The sequence below is a fragment of the Plecotus auritus genome, assembly GCF_963455305.1.
Source record: "Plecotus auritus genome assembly, chromosome: 12".
In the NCBI taxonomy this organism is placed as follows: domain Eukaryota; kingdom Metazoa; phylum Chordata; class Mammalia; order Chiroptera; family Vespertilionidae; genus Plecotus; species Plecotus auritus.
The window spans coordinates 35,883,168-35,907,668 of record NC_137778.1 but is presented as its reverse complement, the minus strand read 5'-3'; the positions used below and the strand labels follow the sequence as shown (position 1 = coordinate 35,907,668).

General features: G+C 55.7%; 1 protein-coding gene across 1 annotated transcript in view; it reads left to right on the top strand.

Annotated features, from left to right (window-relative positions):
• The window catches only part of VANGL1 (VANGL planar cell polarity protein 1), a 43,969-nt gene extending 19,468 nt beyond the window's left edge, over nucleotides 1-24,501 (top strand). The window contains exons 4-8 of the mRNA XM_080649497.1: nucleotides 2,025-2,632; nucleotides 15,826-15,959; nucleotides 17,468-17,600; nucleotides 18,357-18,591; nucleotides 21,960-24,501. Coding sequence (XP_080505623.1) covers nucleotides 2,025-2,632; nucleotides 15,826-15,959; nucleotides 17,468-17,600; nucleotides 18,357-18,591; nucleotides 21,960-22,220 — 1,371 coding nt within the window. The 3' untranslated portion in view covers nucleotides 22,221-24,501. The remainder of the gene's footprint in view (nucleotides 1-2,024; nucleotides 2,633-15,825; nucleotides 15,960-17,467; nucleotides 17,601-18,356; nucleotides 18,592-21,959) is intronic.

Sequence of the window (24,501 nt, the reverse complement as noted above, 5' to 3'; positions counted from 1 at the left end):
AGTTCTCTCATGTTCTTCCCTGTCTCCCCCGCCCCCTCTCCAAGCCCTGCTTTGATTTCTGTCGCTGTCGATTAGTCTTGCCTGTTTCAGAATTTTTTTTTTTTTTAAATATATTTTATTGATATTTCACAGAGAGGAAGGGAGAGGAATAGAGAGTTAGAAACATCGATGAGAGAGAAACATCGATCAGCTGCCTCCTGCACACCTCCCACTGGGGATGTGCCCGCAACCAAGGTACATGCCCTTGACCGGAATCGAACCCGGGACCTTTCAGTCAGCAGGCCGACGCTCTATCCACTGAGCCAAACCGGTTTCGGCCTGTTTCAGAATTTAATGTAATGGGAGTCACATTCTTTTGATTCGGACTTTTTTTTCCACGCAGCATCATGATTGGAGATTTCTCCACGCTGTGGTGTGTTTCCCCGGTTCATCCTTTGGGATTTTTGCTGAGTCGTGTTTCAGGGTACAAATGTCCCACAATTTGTGACGCATTCTCCTGACCGACAGGCATTCAGGTTGCACCATTTTTGGGCTCCAGTGAATAAAACCGTTAAGGACACTCCCGTACAAGCCTTTTGTGGACATGTGTTTTCATTAATTTTGATAAAAACCTGCAAGTGGAACTGCTGGGCCATACAGTGAAGCGTATGTTTAAATGTATATGGAAGAGCCAGGCTGGTTTTCAAGAGCAACTGTGCATCTTACGCTTCCTCCAGCGATGTCCGAGAGTCCTGGATGCTTCCTCGTCTTAAAAGGTCCCTTCCCTCGTGGTGTGTGGCTCCAGTCGCCTTCCAAACTGAGGAACTGCCTCTTCCAGGCCAGGCCCTTTGCCCTCTCCTGCTCCTTCCCCTGGCCTGTGCATTTCGTGAATCCGATTTCTTACCCACACTAGATTAGAGGTTATCGTTCAGTCAGTCATGAGAGCTCTATCTTGCTGATTTAGCTGTTAAACTAGATTTTTTTAAGTTGGTGTCTTACACATTAATTTCACCCACCTGGCCCCTCCATCTGACCTTTTCCCCAGTTAAATCCCGTACACGAATCCCTGAGGCCCCCCTTTGGACTCCGTGTGGCTTTTCATTGCCGCCTCCTCCGTTGCTGCTTTGGGGTGGCGTCAGAGTTGCCAGCGAAATAGCAAAGTTGTTTAAAATCCTGACAACTGGGTCTTGTTCCGTGAAGACTCATTGCTGTAACTAGAAACCACCTCAGAGTTAGAGAGAGAGAAAGCAAGAACGCAAAAGGCAGACACGCCGTGATGGTCCTGGCACTCGCAGGCCCTGAGGTTCAGCTTGCCAGGAGAATGTGGATCGTGGGAGGAGGTTTAGCTGCCCGGGCCAGAGACGCTTGGATTCGCTTAGCTTGTTCCTCGAGAAGCGTTGCCTGGGCGTGCTCGACGCTAGTATTTATTAAATGGGCCTTGAAAACGCCATGGAGCCCCCAAAACAGTGTGCCCTAGCCGCAGGTGAGCCTCGATCCGAGCGCGGAAAGTTCTCTCATGAGGCCTTCCGCTGCGTGAGCTCCCGGAGGGCACTTCCAGAAGGTGGGCCGGTGAGCCTTTGTGACCAGGCAGGGGTTGAGGAGGACACGGAGAGGGTTTTCTCCTTGTGCCACAGGTGGGCCCTCCTGTTAGTCTAACAGGCAGAGGGATTGGTTAGTGTAGGGCAAATAGCCCCAGGCCTGCAAGCCTCTCACGGGACTTGGGGGCGGGGTGGGGGGGCGGGGGGGCGGAGGGGGGGTGATAATCATGTCATAATGAGTCACCCAAACCAGCAAACAAAAAGGTCAAATTACATTCTCTCTGTTTGTAAATAGATACAGTACACTTTGAAAAAACGTCAGTGATAATGGTTAAAGTTTAAAAAGTCCCGTACGGAAAGCGTTGAGCTTCAGTTTTCTCTAGGAAGCCCACGCGGGTGGGTCGGTTCTGCGGGTGGGACCTCCCGCCCGCCCGCCGTGTCCGCAGGTGGCCTTTACGAACGACCTGCCGCGTGTGGCTCTGCATCCTGGTTGTTTTCTCCCGTCAGGATGACAACTGGGGGGAGACCACCACGGCCATCACGGGCACCTCGGAGCACAGCATCTCGCAGGAGGACATCGCCAGGATCAGCAAGGACTTGGAGGACAGCGTGGGGCTGGACTGCAAGCGCTACCTGGGCCTCACGGTGGCCGCGGCGCTCGGACTCCTCGTCTTCCTCACCCCCATCGCCTTCCTCCTGCTGCCGCCCATCCTGTGGCGGGACGAGCTGGAGCCCTGCGGCACCATCTGCGAGGGACTCTTCATCTCCGTGGCCTTCAAGCTCCTCATCCTGCTCATCGGGACCTGGGCCCTCTTCTTCCGCAAGCAGAGAGCCGACCTGCCCCGGGTGTTTGTGTTCCGGGCCCTCCTGTCGGTCCTCATCTTTCTCTTCGTGGTTTCCTATTGGCTCTTCTACGGGGTCCGCATCTTGGACTCGCGGGACCGGAACTACCAGGGCATCGTGCAGTACGCGGTCTCGCTGGTGGACGCGCTGCTCTTCATCCACTACCTGGCCATCGTGCTGCTGGAGCTCCGGCAGCTGCAGCCCGTGTTCTCGCTGCAGGTGGTCCGCTCCGCCGACGGCGAGTCCCGCTTCTACAGCGCAGGCCACCTCAGGTAAGGGCGGCACTCGGGAGGTCTTCGGCTAGTGAGGGGCGATGACAGGGGCCAGGGCCAGGGCTGACTCCAGCTCAGGTTTTGAGAAGAGCTATGTGTGTGTCTGTAGGGGGGCGGGGGGGAGTGGTGTTTGTGGACATGGACTGTCCTAACTTACGGATTTGGGGGTGCAGTTGCTGGCTGTTATCCAGGTCGGAGTTTAGTTGGGCCCAGTCTCAATGTTGGTGGCACCTCCAAAAAAACGATGGCGAAAGGGAGAAAGGATGCCTAGTGATGGCTGTTGACTTTGCCCCTGAACTTGGTCTGTGAATGATGGGCTAAGTGATCAGCAATTCCATTTGCTCAGAATGGTACACCTGGTGTACCCTGTCATCCCAGTGGGATTACTCATTGTTCCTGTTTTGTCCCCTCTCAGAGGCGCCCTGGTTTGGGCAATAAATTACAAGGTCACCCCGGTGACCCTCCAGTCATGAATCAGTGCAGCGAGAGACCTCAGGGGTGGGTATTTCGAAGGTGCATTCATGAGAACAAGTTAGAAATACATTGAGATGTCATGCTTTAAATCTGTGCATTATCCCTAATTATTGTGTGGTTAACGAAAAGAGCAATAACCATCATTCATTTACTTAATTTTATTTTTATTCATCCCAAGGTAAGCATTTTGTGTAAATTGCCACGGTTAGTCTTCAATTTAAGTATTATTAATCTCTGTTACCGATGAGGAAATGAGCATTTAGGGAATTTAAGTAATTTGTACCAAATAACACGGCTGTGGTTGTGGATTCGCCCACACGTCCTGACGCAGGGCCCGGGTTGATGTCCGCACGATGGTGTCTCCCACTCTGTGTTTACTGGCCTATTTTCCCGTCTGTTTCCTCCCACAAACCATGATTCCCCGGGATGGGGGCTGTGTCTCACTGCATCCTTGGCCTGGCCTGGAGCGTGGCACGCTGCTGGCAGTCACATGGTTACACGCTGAATGAATCCCCCGGGCTGTCTGACTTTGCCGATGCGTGTCACCTGCTTGGCACCTGGTCGTCACGTTAATTGTAGCCGTCACTGCTGTGGTGTCGTAGCTGCCAGAAGGCACCTCAGTGGGTATCTGAACAACGGGCTTTGTCGTGTTTCTGGCGGGGGCCCAGGTACGTCACCCTGGAGTCGGGTCACCCTGCCAACCCTCTCGGTGCTGGCACGCACCCTCTCCCACTCGGCTCAGCCTGCACACCTTGGACCGGGTGGCTTAGCGTTCAAGGCCGCGGCCGCCCTGACCCGTCCCAGGGGATCAGTACCCGATCCACGCGTCTGTGCAGGAGACCTGCATTTCGAGTCCTCTCAGGCGCCTGGGGGCTCTGAAGGGAAGTAAGACCCTGCAGCTTGTTCATCTCAGACAGCTCGCGGCCCCCGTGTTTCACGTTGGGAGTGAGCAGGCGGGCGAGGGCATTCCAGGCGGGGGCAGCAGTGAAGCCGCGGGGAGCAGTCTGCTTCAGGATGGGACAGGCTTGGAGGCAGCTGAGGGGTGGGAGGGTCCCTGGCTGGTCCCAGTAGAGATAAGTGACTTGGGGACTTTGTAAATACAAGTAGCTGAGACCCTGGTAGGGAGGCCTGCTGGGGTTTTGTGGTTTGGCCTCAGCCCTGCCTCTGTGGTGTGAATCCCACCTGCGGAGGGGGAAAGGGAAGGAAGGCTTCTCACCTGAGGAAGTCGGGTGGTGGGGTACCTGCCCTCCAAGGCGGGGAGGGGACCAGCCGAACAGCCCAGGGCAGTAGTCCTGGGACCGCGCCCAGAGCTCTGCGGCTGGGGTAGAGGCTGGGGTAGACCCGGGTGGGAGGGGCTGGACTGACAGCGCCGTGGGACCTGCGGGCTGGCCGCCAACCTCTCCCGGTGACCTCGCCATGACCAGCAACCTTCCCTCTGTACTGCTGACCCTGAAGCATTAACCCCAGGCAGACGCGGGAGCTCAGGTTCCCAGCAGCCCTGGGAGGCCAGGGCCAGGTGGTCCCAGGATCTCCTTGCGGCTCCTCCCCAGGGCCCTTCGTTTCCCCCCTCCCGCCCTCCCGTGGAGACCCTGGTTTGGGGCGGAAAGAGGGCTGGAGGAGGGGAGACCCTTTATCACAAGTGGAGCGCTCGGGCGGAGCCTGCAGCCCTGTGGCCAGGCAGCCCTGTGGGCACTGGGCTGGTCGCCTGCCGATCCTCAGGCTAAATCTGGCCCAACCCAGCGGTGGCTGGAAGGGTCGCTGTGCCAGAAATACAACTTCTAAGCCCTTTGTGAAGCATAGAAACCGGGGAGGGGGTCCGAACAGACCAGAGGGAGTCCTGGGGTCCCAGCAGCCGGTCCCCCGCCCCCGCGGGCATCACAGGCCTGCACGCGCCTTTGTGCCCGTCTTCCGCAGCAGCGACCTGTGGGCCGGGTGCAGGCGGCGGTCGGGTCTTTTTTTGTTTTATTTCCAAAGAGGATTTTATTGAATGGACTGAGCTATTTTGGAGAGCTGTCTGAAGAGCGCCGATTCTTCAGTTTCTTAGAGAAAATCTGCTTCTTGTTAGCGCTCATAAAAGGTCCTTGCAGGGGCCCTGCTGGTCGGCAGGAACGGAGTCCTGGCTTATTTGAAATGTTCGGAAATGGGAAAGGGTATTGCACAGAGTGAGATACTGTAAGGAGAGAGACTTCCTGACCTCTGCCCAGCGCCTCAGGGATGTTCGAGCTCATTTACCCCTCCTGCCCGCCAGGGGTGGGGCCGGTGGTGGGTGCGGCAGGCCTGGGCTGGGGGATGGGAACTCTGTGCAGGGGAGGGTCCCCGAGCCGAAGGCTAAGGGGCCTGTGCTACACGCCCTGCCCCTGGCTCCCCGCAGCACCCCGGCGTCTCCGCGTGTTTGACGTGTAATTGTGCACACATGTCACCTGTCACTTTTCTTGGTTCCCTTTTCACAATGAGTTGCTAACTTTTCTAAGACTTCACCAAAGACTACTGAGTTTCGATCTGACTCTTTGGGGGAGAACTCTAGAAGAAAAGAGAAAAGAGACTGAAAATGGCATTTCATTATCATGATCGATAATTTCTCCACTTTGAGATCTTTAGAAGTTAACGCTGTGACTATTGGAGCGTCGAAGCCAGGGTAACAGGCTGAACCCGAGGTGTAAGACAACCCTAACCATTACCTAGTCCTTACCACCTGCCGGGCACCTTCTACCAGGGGTCCTCAAACTTTTTAAACAGGGGCCAGTTCACTGTCCCTCAGACCGTTGGAGGGCTGGACTATAGTTTAAAAAAAAAAACTATGAACAAATTCCTATGCGCACTGTGGGCCCGGGACGAGTCGGCTGCTAAGCAGGACAGGCAGTGGCACCCGGCGGGCCGGATAAATGTCCTCGGCGGGCTGCATGTGGCCCGTGGGCCGTAGTTTGAGGACGCCTGCATCTAAACCCTTAACGTGAACTCACTTAATCCTGAGAGTCCTGTGAGGCCCGCACTGTTAGCTGCATTCTCATCTGAGGACACTGAGGCTCCGAAGAGTTGAGTAGGTTGTCCGTGGCCATACAACCCGTGATTGTTGGAGCCAGGATTGGAACCCAGGCTGCCTGATTCCAGAATAATCCTGTTTCACCACAGTGCCCCTGAATGGGTGTTCCCGTCACTGCTGTCAGAGTGCACGCAGGACCCTAGCCGGTTAGAGCGTGGTCCTGATAGGCCAAGATTTGGCATTTGATCCCCAGTCAGGCACATACAAGAATCAACCAGTGAATGCATACGTAAGTGGAACACCAGATGGATGTTGCTCTCTCCACCCACCCTCCTCTCTCTGAAATCAATTTTTAAAAAGTGCACGGAGGAACTCATAAGCATTTTTGAGTGCTTCCCAACCGCCAGGCTGGGTGCTACTTTTTAGACGTTATTCTATTTCATTTAACTGGCCGCTGGGGCTGGGGCTGGGGCTGGGGCGGAGAGAATGGGCATTGTCAGAGACGGCTGCCTTGTGCTCTGTCTGCATCGTTGTTAGCCCGCAGGTTCTTTTATCCCGTCGGTGAGCGAACAGGCCCGGGCCTGACAACCACAGCGGTAAGTTTGAGCCTTTGTCTGGTCCAAGCTTTTTTTAAAATATATTTTACTGATTTTCTACAGAGAGGAAGGGAGAGGGATAGAGAGCTAGAAACATCGATGAGAAACATCGATCAGCCGCCTCCTGCACACCCCCTACTGGGGACGTGCCCGCAACCAGGTACATGCCCTTGACCGGAATCGAACCCGGGACCTTTCAGTCCGCAGGCCGACGCTCTATCCACTGAGCCAAACCGGTTTTGGCTGGTCCAAGCTTTTTAGCTTTCTGTATGTCCCTCGTCCCAACGAAGACCTCTTTGTACCTGTTGCTGTAGAAAACCACCCACCCAGAACCTAGTTGTGGAGAGCAACACTCCGTGATTTTTTAATGATTTCTCCCCGTTCCGTGGGCTGGGCTCAGCGGGGAGGGGAGGGCCTGTAGTTGGCCTGGCCAGTGGTCCCTGTGAGCTTGCGGGCCTGGGGTGGCGGCTGGGGTGGGGCTGCTCTCCCTTCCCAGAGGGCCCCCCTTTGGGGAGTAGTTTCTGTAAGGGCAGCTGGACTGCTCAGGGCCCCCAAGAACACAAAGCAGGTGCTCCCCGGCCTTTTAGGGCTCAGCCCTGGAACTGGCCCAGCACGACTTGCCCTGAATTCTCTTGTCAAAGCAAGTCCGAGCCCCAGCCTAGATTTAAGGAGAGGACTGTGCAAGGTGGGGAGTCCTGGGAGGGCTGGTTCCTTGGGGTCCACGATGTAGCAGGACCCCCACAGCCGCCTCGGGCCCTCGTTCTCAGAGTTTGTGTGTTCTTTTTTTTTTTTTTTAATGTTTTTATTTATTTCATGAGAGGAAGGGAGAGGGAGAGATAGAAACATCAGTGATGAGAGAGAATCATCCGTCAGCTGCCTCCTGCATGCCCCACACTGGGGATCGAGCCCGCAACCCTGGCGTGTGAAATGACCGAGAATTGAACCGTGACCTCCTGGTTCGTGTGTTGACACTTAACCACTGAGCCACACTGTCCGGGCGTGTGTGTGTGTTCTTCCTTGCGTATAGTGCTAACAGATTTACTTACTGACATCTATGCCTCAAAAAGTCCAGAAGTAGTATCTTTCAAGTGGGGGGAAGGGCTCTGTAAGGAGGTACCTGAACATCAGTGAAAAGTGACGGCTGACCGGCCTCAGCAACGAGAGCCGGAAACCACAGGAGCAGGGGGAGCCCCCGTCCCCACCCTCTGGGCAGCCCGTCCATTCACAGGGGCCCGTTCTGTCGGATATGCACGCGGCCAAAGCTCATTGCATTGGATGTCTGCCAGCGCGTGTTCACTGGCTTTCTGAGCATGCTCCATTCCTTGCCACAAGAGTGTCTTACACATTGGCATTGACCCTGGACCTTTTTCTCAAGGGTCTGGTTCCTGATCACAGACCCACCTGTGCTGTAGACAAAGTGATTCTTGGCTTGCTTTTCAAGCCGCAGGCGTGCATGATCGTGCGTGACTGAAGCTCGGTTGTGTTGGAAAGAAACTGGTATGGACTGAACGTGTCTCTCCCAGCTCCCCCCCCCCAAAGAGCACAGGTGGAAATCCAGAGGAGGAAGCCGTCACTGGATCATGAACGGGCCGTCCCTGTTGGGAAGTGGCAGAGAACGTGGCTGCGCTGTGCTCCTGCCCAGTGTTCTGTGGCAGGTAGAACTGAGGGACGAAATTGGGTTCTAAGCAAAAGATTGGCGATGCAGCTCGGGTTCTTCTTATTCCTTCTGGTAAAACGCAAGGAGATTTTAAAAACCGCAGTTTACGCAGCAGAGATGAGTGTGAAGCATGGTGTATAGCACGGCGCTTGGACAATCCTATAGCACTTTACAAAGTGTGCCCCCTGATATTCCCATATCCACCTGGCACCGTCCATAATTATAATAATACTAGAGGCCCGGTGCACCAGTAGGCCGCTGCTGCCCTCCTATAGCTCCCCCTCCCCTACCTTCCTCCCCCTCCCCCTCCCCCCCTCATAGCTTGCTGCCCTGCCCCCTCCTGTAGGTCTCTACCACCTGCTTGTAGTTCAATGCCCCACCCTCCTGCAGATCCCTGATCTGGTCGTTATGTGGTTGGTCGTTAGGCCTCAGGGCGTAATGGATAATTAGCATATTCCTTTCTTGTTATTATAATACTAGTGGCCCGGTGCACAAAATCCGTGCACATTAAAAGGGAATTAATAGAGGAAATGTTTTAATATTGCTATTTGCCCTTTCCCTATAATAGAAGTGTCAGAGATGAAAGGAAATTAGTAAAATGTATATGAAAATCTCCCTCCTGTCAGAGTTCGGGGTGCGCCACAGGACCGGGAGTCAAGTCCCCGCCCACCCGCGTGCACTGTGAAATTGCTCGAGACCCAGACCTGGCCGGCCCCACCCCTGTCAAGCCTCGCAGGGCGGGGGGCCTGGCCTCAGGTCCCCCAGCCCCGGCATGAGGGTGTGACGACCATTTGCATATTAGCTCTTTATTATATAGGATTAGTGTCGATCTTCCCTGTGCTGTACATTACATCCCGTGACTATTCTGTGACTACCAATCTGTACTTCTCGATCCCCTCACATTTTTCACCCAGTCCCCCTCCCCCCCGTCCCCTTTGGCAACCGTCAGTCTGTTGTCTGTATCTGTGAGTGTGTTCCCGTTTTGTAGGTTCGTTTATACTTTTCTTTAGATTCCACATACAAGTGAAATCATATGGTATTTGTCTCAGCCTATCCAGATTGAAAATAATAATGATGATGATGATGATGATGATGGTGAAGGGTGTCCTGAAGGGAGCACTGAGGGTGTGGCTGGCCAACCGTTGATAAGGAGATTATATGGGTGTGAACCAGGGATTGAATCACCCTTCAGGAGAAGCCAGGAATAAAGATGAGCTTATCCCAGTAGAAGCTTGGTCATCGGGGACCAAGGACGCAGGAAGGGGGTGGAATGAAGGAGGCTGCTAACAGCCATTCTCAGGGGAAAGTGGAACTCCCCCCCCCCCCGTGGGCCTGAGGGCAGAGCATTGAACCAAAGAGGATTACTCTCAAGACTTAATATCAATATAATATCTACGTAAGAGTTAATATCTAATAGCTGCTAGGCTTTGAACTTGCTCAGGACCCACCGCCCCTTTCTCCTGTCTACTTCCTCCCCTTGGGAATGGGAATGTCCGTCCTGTACCTGATCCACCTGGGTCTTCTGGAAACATACAACTTGCCTGGTTTCCCAGCTTCACAGCTGGAGAGGAATTTTGGCTCCTATGAACTGCGCCTCGAGTCTGTGATTCTGGGTCAAATGACGTCCAGGACGGGAATCACTGGGGAGTGAGGACCCCCTCCCCCAACCCTTGTTCAAAACCAGTATCCATGGTCTAGGACAGTGGTCGGCAAACTCATTAGTCAACGGAGCCAAATATCAACAGTATAACGATTGAAATTTCTTTTGAGAGCCACGTTTTTTAAACTTAAACTTCTTCTAACGCCACTTCTTCAAAATAGACTCGCCCAGGCCGTGGTATTTTGTAGAAGAGCCACACTCAAGGGGCCAAAGAGCCGCATGTGGCTCGCGAGCCGCAGTTTGCCGACCACGGGTCTAGGAAGACCCAGCACCGTGGGAGGTGAAGTTGAGGAGCGTTTTTAAATGGCCACGTTATTTACAATCATGGATTCATAGACAGTTTCCTTTTCAGAAATGTGCGTTTTGTTTCATTGCTTTTTAGCGAAGATGCTTGCCAGTCCACACCCCAGTCCCTACCAACGCAGAGGATAAACATGACTCAGCACATGGAGTCGAGCCCGAAGGCCTTTGCTCAGATTGCTGTGCCATGGGAGGATTTCGAAGGCGGGCAGAGCTGCCGCGTGTGCGCTGGCTAATGAAAGGCACTGGGCCCTGCAGCCTGTTTGCACAGCTGCCTGCTGGCAGCCGCTGCAGCTGGGGCGGCTTCCCTCGCACCGCGTCTGCCCCCAAGCTTCACCTTGCGGCCCAGGGGAGCCGCCCCGCAGAGCACAGAGCGAGGCCACGGAGGGGAAGGGGCCGCTGGTGTGGGAGGCCTTCCTGCAGGGCCACAGGCAGGGTGGGGCAATGGATCCCACGCCCCGAGTGGCGTGCTGTTCGCTTTCTGGAGGACTCACGCTGTGAGCAGGGCCTGGCGTTCTGCACACTCGCCCCCGGCTTGATGGGTGTGACATCGTGCGTGTGAGATGCTGACACTCCAGAGGGCACAGGGACAGGGGCCTGCTCTCCTTCCCTCCAGACTTCTCACTGTGCGCCCCTCTCCTTCTTCCCGGGCCCGGAGGTTGGGGTGTGAGCAGGCCCCTGGAGCATCCTGGGAGGGGCTGGCGGGGCTTAGTTCCCATCTCAGTCTCCTCCTCAGAGAGCCCTGAGCAGGTGGTGGCCTTTGATGTTTATCTGGTTGGTTCGGCACAGGAATGCGAGGTGTTGGGAAGGCTGGATTTCCATCCCAGGGCAGGTGCAGGCCGGGTCACGCTGTGCAGGGAGGTGGCTGTGTGGTGCGGTCTGTGCCCCGGCCTGGCAGTGGGGCTGCAGTCGCCAGACCTGCTCAGTGCGTCCCCCAGTTTTGAGAGGTCTGCCCGCATCTCTCTGCCGTGGGAAAGGCAGTCCGACGGCCAGCCAGCCGTGACGGAACGACTCCGAAGGAGGCTGTGTCATCAGTGCTGTCACCACACTCAACCGCCCACGGCAAGAAGGACATGGATGCAGCTCTGTGTGGTTCAGGTCCCGAGACCAGCAGAGCCAGGTGGTTACACGTGGCCGTGGACGCAGAGGTCTCTGGGCGCGCCCGGTGTGGGTTTGCTTGTATTCTTAGAGGGCATTTTCCAGGGTTACACTTTATCACCAGACACTTAGACGGGGGGCAGTACTGGGCATGGAGAGTGCCCAGGTGCTTCCCAGTCTGCACTGTAGGGGCCACTCTGATGACCAGGCCCTGTTGCTTCCGCCTCCTCCGCGCTGTCAGTGTAGATGCTCCTGGCTTCAGTGGGGACACCTGCAGGGCTTGCCCCAGAGCCCACATTCAAAGCCCAGGCTTGGGACACCGTCCAGCTTGTGAGTGTTGATGCAAAGAACTTGGTCCCTGTAGTGTCCATGGAGCTGAGGAGCCCGCAGGCCAGGGTCGCCAGGAACCCGTGCGGCCAGCAGGAGGCACCAAGGGCCTGGACAGCAGGACAGGACCACCGATCTGGGACCCTCGGGACGATCGGCCTCACACCTCAAGGTCTCAAGCAGACATGTGTGCACTTCCTGCTTTCTCGAGACAAAGTCCCAGAAAAACCCAGCCCTTCCTCCAGCTCGTCCTGCAGTCTAATCAGATCTGTCGATAAACACATGCAGATTCCAGTTTTTCTCCTCCCCGCTCTCAGGTTCCACGGTGGCCATTACCGGTTATCTGTGTGGGATTGTGTTCGCATCTCCCCACCTGCAGCCGAAGGCAAACATCTTAATTAAAAGGCAGGAGGGCCAGGAGATACCGACACTCATGTGCCCGGTGCCCAGCGGGGGCGCAGCATTCAGGGGCTAATGATGTTCGCGTCTCGGGGTTCACAGGAGTATTGCTGCACATCGTCCTGGCGCTTCGTCAGACAAGCGCTTGTCTCCATGTCCAGGGCGGAGGCAGGCCTCACACCCAGGTGGAGTCTTGGTGACTCCTCTGGCGGGAAGCCAATCAGATAAAACCCAGGGCCCCGTCCAGCTCCCTCGGGTGGGAGTTTTCACAGAAAGCTGAGTCAGCTTTCACCTGGGGTCCTGCAGGGTAGAGTTTTCTCAAAGACCCTGGGTTCAGGCCTAACATGCAGCCACGGGCCTTGGCTGGTCGCTCAGTGGTTAGAGCGTCAGCCCGCAAACCAAAGGGTCTTGGGTTCAATTCCCGGTCAAGGGCACATGCCTCAGTTGCAGGTTTGATCCCCAGCCCCAGGTTCAATCCCGGTCAGGGTGCATGTGGGAGGCAACCAGTCGATGTGTCTCTCTCACACAGATATTTCTCTCTGTCTCCCTACCCCCTTCCTCCTTCCCTTCCACTCTGTCTCAGAATCAATGGAAAAAATATCCTTGGGTGAGGATTAAAATAACAATAACAATAGTAATGATGATAAAATGCAGCCACGGAGCAGACACACCTCACAGAATAGGAGACAGGGCGGCCCAGAGACCTGAGTGGCCTTATTGTTGGGGTCCTTTGGGTGTTCACAGCGGGCTCCCTCTCTCCTACCCACATGCTCCCTCTCGTCCCACCCCATCCTCCTCACCCCTCACCTTAGCCCGGCCTTGCCCTTTACCTGCCTTCCGCCTCTGAGATCTGTTCACATCCATGTGCCAGTCATTGGCACTTGGTGGGCGCTCATAATCCATACTTGCCCATGAATGGAGGTGGGAGGCTGGTTACCAGGGTTTTCACGACGTCGGCGTCCGTGGAGGCTTGCGGGGTGAGTACGCAGCCCGCAGGGAGGCCTTCGCAGAGTTGGCTCTGTGACAACACTCTTCAGTGCTTTCCTGGCAGCCCCGCCTTGGCGGTCAGAACAGTGGTGGCCCCCACACCCGGCCGGGACAGCCTTTCTCCCCGCTCTGTAGAAGTTAAAGATGATAACGTTTACGGGCCTGGATGCAGATGCGCTCTGAAGCTTCATATTCCTGATTTTAATAGCCTGTATTCATTTAATGGCAGAAGCCACAATCACATCCGGGGAAGAGTGAATAAATAGGAAATAGATAAGGGTGTGTATGTGTACGCGCGTGTATGTGTGTGCGTGCGTGTGTGTGTGTGTGTGTGTGTGTGTGTGTGTGCGCGCGCACATGCTTTTCCAGGCCTCAGGGCCTCACCTGCAGCATAAGAATTACAAGGGATGATGCCTGTTTTCTCAGGGACCGGATGGGCTGTCGCCGGGAAGAGGGGCTTGCTCCAGAAGGAAGCGGTGGGCAGGCCTTAGAGAAAGGTCACTTCAGTGCCCAGGGAGAGTGCATTTTCCCTCAGGCAGAGAGAGGCCAGGGCTGCAGTGGTGGGGCGGGTGGGAGTGTGCTATAAAGGGAATTGGAACGTGGGTTGGGCGTTAGGACCAGGTGGTCTGTGATTTCTTCGATTCTGTCTCTGCTTGGGTGAACACGGAGATTCCCGCCACTGTGTGTGGAATACAATTTTGTGATTCCATGGGAGTGGAGAGTGGGTCATATTTTTATGCCCTGAGGTGGCATGAACATTCTAGCCACCAGCCAGCCCCACCCATCCCTTGCTGCAAAGCCCTCATCCTCAGTTACGTGACGTTGTAGATGTGTACAATCCTTTCTAGGTGACAGACGCTTTCACTGGCATCATCCCACGTGCTCTTCTCAACAGCCACACGGAATAGTGGGTATTGTCTCCGCATCCCAGGCCAGCAGAGGGGAAATGCCTGAAGCAGGGTTAGAGCTGCAGGATCCCACCTGGGAGGCAGCCCTTGGTGCTGTTTCTACTTTGGACCACGGATGCCGCCCTTTATAAAGCGAGCCTTGGGTTTCAGGAGGCTGAGCGTTGGCGGGAAATACTGCATGAAAGACAGAGTAGCATAGCTTTATGGTCTCAGTCCCTAAGGAAACCTGTCCCGAGGCCCGTCCTGGCCCACTTCCTGTGAGGGTACCTTCGTGGTGGGTCCTTGGTGGGAGGGCGGGGCAGCCACACACAAGGGACGGCTTGGCCTCCCCACATACTTGGACGTGGAAGCTCGCGCTGCTACCATTGATGAGCCGTTTGCTTTGGGCCAAGTCCACAGCGGCTTTGGGGGCATTCGGGGCGTTTCCAGGTTAGGGACAGCTCTGCCTTGGCGACAAGTGGGGATCCCCCAGCCTCTCGGAGATCCGTGGAACGCAGCGTGGCACCCAGGAGCCAAAGGCAGCTGCCCCAGCACCCAGACTGTTGTAAATAGTCCCTATGAGCTCATCTACTCAGAGGGGACCTGAGAAGGAAAATCTAAAGGGCGAGGTACAAATAACTGTGGATTTAGCAACGCGGTGGTTGGTGCCGGGACGTGCACTGCCCCTCAGAGGCCACACGTCACGGGAAGAAGGAGCACGAGTTGGAGGCTTGCAGGCGGGAGCCTCAGCCCTTCCGTTGGGGAAACGCATGCTGTTGAGCAGGTCACAGGTTTTTGAATTTCAGTTTCTTCCCTTGAGTGACTGCAGGGGTCCAAGGAGGTGAGGTATGTCAACCCGCCCTGCAAAAACGCGCCCTGCATCTGGGACCGAGCGCGTGTTCTTTGCTGCCAGTACTGAGTGTGGGCGCCCTCCCTCTCCGCCGCGTAGTTACCTGTTGGCAGTTCCTATTCTCTGCTCCTGCCCTGTCCTTCCAGGGCCAAGCAGGTGATCGGTTACAGGTCGCGGGACACTGGGGCGATCTAGCCGGCCTGGGGTAGATGGGTGGGTGGAAGGAAGAGGAGGAATCAGAGTTAAGTCTGCAGCAGCTTCTCCCACGTGCGCTCTGCCCCTTGTGGGTGTCACTCTGATCTGTGCAATAGGAGAGCCCAGCGTTCCTCACCCAGGGCCATGAGGCCCGGGGACACTGCCCTCGGACCCGGGGAACCTGAAGCCATGCCCTGCGCTTCTTCCCTTAGCTCTGCAGCCATCGGTAAGTGTCTAGACCAGTGGTTGGCAAACTGCGGCTCGTGAGCCACATGCGGCTCTTTGGCCCCTTGAGTGTGGCTCTTCCACAAAATATCAAGGCCTGGGTGAGTCTATTTTGAAGAAGTGGCGTTAGAAGAAGTTTAAGTTTAAAAAATTTGGCTCTCAAAAGAAATTTCAATCATTGTACTGTTGATATTTGTTTGGCTCTGTTGACTAATGAGTTTGCCGACCACTGGTCTAGACCATGTTGAGGTCCTCAGTTTCCTCTTTCGTAAACTGGGGAAAATAGGAAAGTTCGGTGTGGCCAAAACAAATTCCAGTTACAACTTACTCTTTTCTCAGCTACCAGCTAGATGGGTTACGGCTAATGTTACGGCCCGGTGGGCGCACGATGATAGGACTTGGCTTCCTCTTGAGTCCCGGAGACAAGGGTGTGGAACCCGTAGCTTCTGTGTGGTTACCCCTGGGCGCGATGGTTTACCTGCTTCAGGAGAGGACCTGCACATTCCACGAAGATGCTTTGCATTAATCTTGCACGCCCCCCCCCCCCCTTTTTTTTAGTATCCAGCGAGCAGCACTGGTGGTCCTGGAAAATTACTATAAAGATTTCACCATCTATAACCCCAACCTCCTAACAGCCTCCAAATTCCGAGCAGCCAAGCACATGGCGGGCCTGAAAGTCTACAACGTGGATGGTACGTGCCTGGAACAGTGACCAGAGGGTGTCGGGGGGGCAGTTGGGGCAACTTCATGGCCCATCTGGTTCTACCTCCTCTCTGTGTTTGCCTTTGTGGTCCATTCTCATTTCAGAACAACCTTCTCTCTCCTCTCTCTCTCTCCTCTCTCTCCCAAACATATTTTCAGAGGACTGTTGGTTTATGGTCTACATCTGTGGAAAGTTCATTCATTTTGGGATTTTTATGATTGAAAACAATGGTGATGTGTGTGTTTCCTGTGTCCTGCTGGGAACATCTTCCATTAAATAAAGCTATTAGGAAAGGGCTCCTTTCTAAATGTGGATAAAGTACCCAAAGCAAAGACTCAGCCACCCAAACCCGTGAAGACTGTGTAACTGTCAGTAGTTCAGGCATCTGGCGAGACACTTAGGGGCATTCCTCAGCCCCGGCCAGAAGCTTGGAGTTGAGTTGGTGGCGGGAGGCCAGAGGCCAGGCTGGGACGCCAGAGCTCCTTCGGGCTATCAGATGCTTCCATGCAAGAAACAGGACACGGTGTCATGTCTTGCTGGGCCGCTCGGGTCAGGGCGAGAGCTTTGCACACCCTCCAAGAGGATCATGTCGTTCGCAAGTCAAGTGATTTATAGATGGTGTCCGCTTCGGTGGTGATGTAACTTCCTCCGCCTTCTTAAATTGTGCTTCATTATTATGTTTGGCTAATGCGATGTGCACGCTCTCATGGATCGCCAAGGATTGGTCCAGTTCGCCTGGGACCTGAAAACAGCGAAACTGCCCACCAGCAAAACCAAGTCATTGGCCACGTAGGTGAAACCCGAGAAAGCGTGAGGTCTGCCTTGTCTTTCTGACAAGTCGAGGCGGGCGGTGGTCAGAGGAGCGAGGCCAGGACCTCTGAGTCCGGAGGAACACGTGGGCCGTGTCGCAAGTCCTCAGGCATCACGGCTTCTCTGTGAAAGCTGTGCTGCCGCGAGATTCCAGCGGGGCGTGTTCCTGTGTGTGGCCGGTGGCCCTTGTCCCTGGACTTCACTTTCTCTCTGTCCTGTCCTCCCATCCCTCTCACCCTCCCTCGTTGTCCTGTTGATGAACTGTGATGTCACGGCCGCCCTCGCGGCCAAGCCGGGCCGTTCCGTACCAGATGGTAAGTAACATCTTCACACTCGGTGTTATTGTTGGCCATCGCCTTAATTGCCGTGCATTTTCCATCTCCTTCCGAGTTCCTTTTCCCTTCTCCCCGAGCAGATTGGGCCTCAGGGAGGTTTCCTTCCCTTCGTGAGCATGGTGAAGAGAAGCGGGGGGACGGTCCCCCTTGTGGGGAGTCATTGTGGGGATCTGTGTCCGTGCTTCACAGGGGAGGGGTGGGCGGTCCCGACAGACTGTGGTACTCGCCAGATGCCTGAACTACTGACAGTTACACAGTCTTCACGGGTTCGGGTGGCTGAGTCTGCAGACGGTTCCATTTCGCAGTCCCGTGGCATTAAAACTGCGTTTCCTCCTCCTTCTTTTCCCCAAAGGCCCCAGTAACAACGCCACCGGCCAGTCCCGGGCCATGATCGCCGCCGCCGCTCGGCGCAGGGATTCGAGCCACAACGAGCTGTATTACGAGGAGGCAGAACACGAGCGGCGGGTGAAGAAGCGGAGAGCGAGGTATAGGGTCCCCCTGAATGAGTTTCACTCCGTGAACGTGACCTGCGTGAGCCTCGGGGGTGATCTTGCCGTGGTGTTTCTCAAAGTTCTCATGCAAAAGCATCACGGGGAACTCATAGCACAGGCCTCCGGGCCCCACCCACGTAGGTCACTTACTGCTCAGCAGCTCTGGGGGTGGGCCCAAGAACTGGCATTTCTTACCAGTTCCCAGCCGATGCTGAGCTGCTGGCCCACGGCCCACACTTCGGGTGGCCCCAGCCTGTACCCCAGGCCCCAGCTGGTTCTCTAGACCTGATCCTATGAACTGAGAGGGACAGAGGTGGTCCCACTGTGTGTGCTGGGCCTCTTCCTTCCTTCCCTGGAACTGCTACATGGCAGTGGTATCAACGGGGATCAGCCCGGCTCTTTGTAAGCGGCTCCGCTCCACCAGCCCCGCTCAGAGGCGGAGGGGCCTTAGCATGCGTTTCCCTCCGCTGTCCAGATAGAGCGAGTCTCCCAAGCAAGGCAGTGGTGGGACTGAGAACAGAGGTCACCTCCAGGTCCCAGGCTCCGTCCTCCTCACCCACCACAGCCCCAGTTCCTCCCTCCTTCCCTCCCTCCCACCTCCTATCCCTCCCTCCCTTCTTCCCCTACCTACTATCTAGAGTGACAGCTAAGGGCCTGGGGGGAGCTGGGCACGGCAGGTGGGCAGGAGTCCTTCCAGGTCCCGAGGACAGCTCTCCAGCCCCGCCCTGATGCCGGTTCCGTGGTCCCCAGGCTGGTGGTGGCGGTGGAGGAGGCCTTCATCCACATCCAGCGGCTCCAGGCCGAGGAGCAGCAGAAGGCCCCGGGGGAGGTGATGGACCCCAGGGAGGCGGCCCAGGCCATCTTCCCGTCCATGGCCCGGGCCCTGCAGAAGTACCTGCGCACCACGCGGCAGCAGCACTACCACAGCATGGAGAGCATCCTGCAGCACCTGGCCTTCTGCATCACCCACAGCATGACCCCAAAGGTGCGCCCCGCTCACACACTCCGGTGTGACCAGCCCCCGGGCCCCCACTCGGGTGTGACCAGCCCCCGGGCCCCCACTCGGGTGTGACCAGGAGGGACCAAGTCAAAGGCTCCTTCGAAGCGCCAGCTCATGAGGATGAGTGATGCCACCTGCTCTCTGGTCTTTGGGTGCAGCTGGTTTCTAGGTGTGCCTCTGAAGGCCTCTAGAGCAGACGTCCTCAAACTAGGGCCCGCGGGCCACATGCGGCCCGCCGAGGACATTTATCCGGCCCGCCGGGTGCCGCTGCCTGTCCTGCTTAGCAGCCGACTCGGCCCGGGCCCTCAGTGCACATAGGAATTTGTTCATAGTTTTTTTTTTAAACTATAGTCCGGCCCTGCAGCGGTCTGAGGGACAGTGAACTGGCCCCTGTTTAAAAAGTCTGAGGACCCCTGCCCTAGAGTCAAGCAGAGGAAAGACTTTCACGCAGAGACCGCACAGGTGGTAGTGAGGGGTCCTCGGTGGGTTCGGGAGCCAAGAACCCATTCTCACCCGGCTCCTCCACCATCGGCTGCAACACCTTGAGCCAACCGCTTACCGGCTCCGTGCCTCAGTTTCCTATTCTGCAAACTGAGGGTAACACCGATATCCCCTTCTTTGGCTTGTTGTGAGAAATAAAGGAGTCCATTCGTGTGGCGAGCTCAGAACAGTGCCTGTTGTATGGTGAGAGCTCAGTGAATGGCTGTTATTGTGAGAGGCAGAAATGATGCCAGCCCTTTGTTCGGCGTCTCGGATGTTGTGGAGTTCGTTTTACTGAATGGTCTTTGAGATCATGATGTGAGCACACTTTTCGGAAACGGTCGCGTAGCTCATAGAGGGAGGGGGCCAGGGAGAGAACATGGAGTAAGAGTTTGGCAAACGACCTCTCTCCCTTCAGAAGTGGCTCAAGTCCCGGTCCCACCACTCATTGGTTTGTGACTTCGCATACGTTACTCTACACTTGTTTCCTCTTTTATAAACTGGGGACGGTAACAGTATCCACCCGGTAGAACTGTTGTGTGAGAATTATATTAAACATGCCAGCATGACACGGAGTACGTGATCCTGGCATAGAGCACCCATGGGACGCCTGGGAGCTGTTGGTGTCGGCGTGAGGACCTGTGTTCCCACATTGTCCTGCACATACATGAACTACTGCTGGTTACATGCTCACTAACCAGTGACAGCCCTCAGGAGAGCAGAAATGTCCAGGGAAAGGACCATAAGGTTGCAGATTTTTTGAAACGCCTAGAAAAAGTAGCACAGTCACACGGACCCATGAATATACCTGCAGGTGATTTTTGCAAAGGAATCTGTACTAACTCCAAACAAAATAACTTAAACGTAGCACAGCACTTATAGATTGTGGCACCTCCGACCCCTGTTGGACGTGGGAGACTCTTTGTTTAGAATATTAGGTTCCAGACGGGGGAATGCAAAGCAGTGTGCACGGCGTGTCTGCGCGTGCACGGCGTGTCTGCGCGTGCACGGCGTGTCTGCGCGTGCACGGCGTGTCTGCGCGTGCACACTGAGGCTGGGCCCCAGCGGAAGCAGGCCTTTCCCTTCCTGCAGGATTTTGTAGTTTCCCACTGGCTTTCTCTTTCATTTCAAAAATGTCTACTTTTCTGAATTAATAATAATAGTCTTTGTATAAAAGTCCAAACATTAAAGAATAGAATAACGTACAAAGTGGGGTTTCATTCCCCTAGTGCCGTGGTCGGCAAACCGCGGCTCGCGAGCCACATGCGGCTTGCCAACCACTGGCTTAACTGATTGCCTTTGGTACACTCTCAGATGGAGCTCTTTTGTGAGTCTAAGCCGGGGCTTGGCCCTTTCTACTCCCCGGTATGATCGGAACGTGGCCACGCCCCCTTATTACATATCTTCCGTGGCTGCTTTCTCTCCACGAGGCTGAGCTGAGTGGCCGTGACAGAGTGGGGCTTGCAAAGCCGAACATATTTACATTCCGAGAAGTTTGCCAGCCCCTGATCGTACAGTGGTGACGTGACTGTCTGCTTTGCGTGTGTTTCTGTGCATGCGTGCTGGTGTTCCTGAAGGATGCATTTCTCACGGAGGAGCCGCTGGGTCACAGGCCATCCTTCCGAGGGGGGAGGCAGTGTTACCCTCACCTCTGGGACCCTCGGATCGGAGGGCACTGCTTTTTCTCCTGCACACTCGGCAGCGTCGGGGTCACCGTTCTTTTTACTCACTGCCACCTAAAAGAAGGGAAAATATTTCTTATTATTTGAATTGATATTTTTAAAAATTCTTAATGTGACAAGACATCTTTCATAGGTGAATGTTCTGTTTATTCTCTAAGTTATCTTACCAACTTTCTTTCTCTGATTGTTGAATTGCTTCTTTTTCATGTGGTTCATAAGAGCTCTTGTCGTATTAGAAGTGTGTCTGTACCACAGGCTCAGCTCTGCTTAGAACATGTGCTCGCAGAGGGGAGATCGGGACCTGAGGCAGCAGCGAGGGGTGGTGCTGGGGACCCCTTACAGCGTCCTTGCCGGTGTCCAGACCAGAGTGATACAGCCCAGCATTTTTCATCTGTCTCACCGGCTCATTTTTTCTCGCAGCCGAGCCAGGGTATTGATGGATGTGGTACACGTGCTGTTGAGCTTCGGGTGTGTGCTGGGTGCAATGGAAAGCCACATTTAGAAGCCAGTGCCTGCCCCCCAGGAGAGAGAAGGCCCGTGTGGGACCCAGACCCCAAGTCAGCAATTAATTGTCCTAAAGGGAAGCCACACGGGCGTCCAGCAGTGATCCCCGGCGTTCAGGGCGTGCTTAGAGGTCCAGGTGTGCTTGGAGAAGACTTCAAGGGCCCGGGGGGAGTTAAAGACGACATTCAGCAGAAGGAGTGATACCGTGAACGTGGGGGGACCCCAGAGAATCCAAGGAGCTGGCACCAAGAGGTGTAAGGGAGGTGAGGCCTGGCGAGCCCTCCGACTTGCTGTGCGCGCCCACCCCACCCAATTCAACATAAAATAACCATCGCTGGCGTTGATTGGCGATTGATGGTAGTCACCTCCTGCCATGAGGGGGTTAGTTGCCCACTTCATCCTCACAGTTAGGTGCTGTCATCCCCACTTTGAGGTTAGGTGGCCGCCCCAGTCCACAGCCAGCCGGTGGGAGAACACGCGTCTGCACGCGGGTCTATCCCTGCAGGTGTGCAGCTCGTGTTCTGGAGTGTTCTCTGTGCCCGGCCCTCCTGAGCTCTCAGTGTGGGAGGAGGCAGACCTGCAGGCGGGGGCCTGTGCGGTGGGCTTGTGCCCGGACGACGGTGCCCCGGCCAGGGCTGCCCTCGGACCGGGGTGGCTCTCCCTAACGGCCTTCCTCCTCTGTTCCAGGCCTTTCTAGAGCGTTACCTCAGCGCGGGCCCCACGCTGCAGTACGACAAGGAGCGCTGGCTGTCCACGCAGTGGAGACTGGTCAGTGACGAGGCCGTGACGAACGGGCTGCGGGATGGACTCGTCTTCGTCCTGAAATGCTTGGACTTCGGCCTCGTGGTCACTGTGAAGAAGATCCCCTTCATCGTGCTCTCGGAGGAGTTCGTAGACCCCAAATCGCACAAATTTGTCCTCCGCTTGCAGTCGGAGACGTCGGTGTAAAAGTTCCACGTTTGTGGCTTTATTCAAAGCAGAGAATACGGAGGGCGATCTGTGTGCACGGAGGGCCACCGTGTGTGTGTTGCGTTCATTGCCGAGACTGGCCAGCGCTGGACCAGCAGCCTGACCTGCACTTTATTGGGAAGGAAGACGAGGTGTCGCCCTGGAAATCAGAGCGGGGGACACCTGACTGGCGGATGGGACTTCTCAAAGGCCGTCCCCTGGCGTTCCTGTGGCAGCTGTAACCAAAGCGGAGCGGGCGGTTCTGGGAGCCTCGCCTTACAGCTTCGTCCCCGCCTTCTCCGGCACCACACCCTCCCACAGCTCCCAGGGGACGCATCTTTATCCTGGTTCTGGAAGCCAGACGTGCGTGCGTGTGTGTGTGTGTGTGTGTGTGTGTGTGTGTGTGTAAAGGTCCAGTTCCACTGCCCCGGAGCCAGGGCTGTTCCTTGTTGCCTTCGGTTCCGCAGAGAGAGATCACAGCAGAAAACGTGCACTAATGGTTTCATTGGATCTTTCTTTTCCCAAAGAGAAAACCTGGCCCCTCTGTTTCTGATCCTGTTTCCCTACCGGCCAGGGCAGGTAGCCTTTGCTCACTCCGTGATGGGCACCTGTCTTCACCCATCCCCCCTCCCCCTCGGCAGGTGTGCACACACACACACACACACCACACACCACCCCGCCTGGCTGGCAGGCTCCTCCCGGGAAGCCCAACCTTCAGAGTTGCCAGGGACCCGGCCCTGCCCGTGTGCCTCAGGTGCTCCCATGGCTTGTTTGCGTAGGGAAGCGTGGGTTGCCCCCCAGGTAGGTTGCAGGGAGGGCAAGCCAGCTGGAATGTCCCTTAGGGCTGCAGCGGGAACCCCTCACCTGCTGCCACTCCTCCCCTTCTCCCCACCCACCGGGGAGGACTGACACTGATGGACTGGCAGCTTCAGCTTGGAGCCTCTAATGTCCCGGGGAGTGCCTGCCCGGGAGACCAGGCTGTGCCACCGCGGTGACAGCTGCTGCCGCCACCCAGCCCCTGGTTTCTGACCACCGACACTGTGCATCCCACACCCACCCTCCGCCACTCAGTCCCGGGAAGGTCTGCTCGGCCCCTGGTGTTGATGTGGCTTGTAGAGTTTGGTCAAGAGAGAAGGAATGGTGCCCTGGCCAGTGTGGTTCAGTTGGTTGAGCGTCACCCCATGCACCAAGAGGTCTCTGGTTTCATTCCTCATCAGGGCACCAAAGAAAGAGAGAGAGAGAGCGAGAGAAAGGGCCGCAGAGTGTAGGAAAAGGGGAGTGGGGGGCCAGTCTTAGGGTCCGTGATCAGCTTCTTAAATGCAGCTGGTTCCAGGGGCTTTCCCAGGCCTGGGCTGGGGTGGAGAGCCTTCCCAGCAGAGGCCTCTGCAGGGAGTTCGGGGGGGAGCCACACCGGGTTCTCCGTGCCTCCCTCAGCCTTCCTGTATCCACAGCACACCTTCACCAAGTGCTCCCTCTTGCTTTTCCCGGGTACTAGGGTCCCGTCCCCTCGCTTCCGTGTGTTCCCACGCGCCCCCCCCCCACCCCCCCCCCCCCGGTTTATACGTCCACAGGTGGCACAGGATTCGTGTGTTGTTCTTTAAATCAGAATCAGCTTTGGATATCTGTACCTGAAAAAGGAAACAGTGTTCTTGAATGAACAGCCTTCAGGTCAAAAGGAAGACCTGTTGGGAAAGAAGGAAGGGAAGCCCGTTGGCCTGGCATGGGGCCAAGGTGCACTGTGTAACTACACGGTTCTGCTGATGGAACACACCCCCCGTAACCATGGTGCTTCCGTTCCTCTTAGTGTTTGCCTGTAGGTCCCTCCAAGCTGGACATTCCTTAGGATGATGTCTTTCTCAGGAATATGTTTCGGGAGATGGTGAATGTCTATGACTTTGGCTGCGTGAAGGTGATAACGTCCCAGACTCCATGCGTCCGAGGCTGCTCCGTCGGGAGCACAGCAGTGGACACGCCCTAGGTGTCCTGCACGTGGTTCTCAGTGACGCTGCTCGCCAGCATCCCCGGGGCCCAGGCTTCCAGCCCTGTCTGCGGTTGCCAGCCCAGAAGGGGTCACGTCGGATTGGCTGCTTCGGCGCCTGCACCCCCAGCAGGTGAAGAAAGGTTAATATATTTCCTCTCTACCCGTTTCTCTCTCCCTCAGCCTTGTCAGACCTTCTGAAATTACTGTTTCTGATTTAAGTTGAATACTGATTTTTTTTTTTACACTGACTTTGTACGAATCCTTTTTTGAAAGAATACTAAAATAAAATGCAGGGTCTCT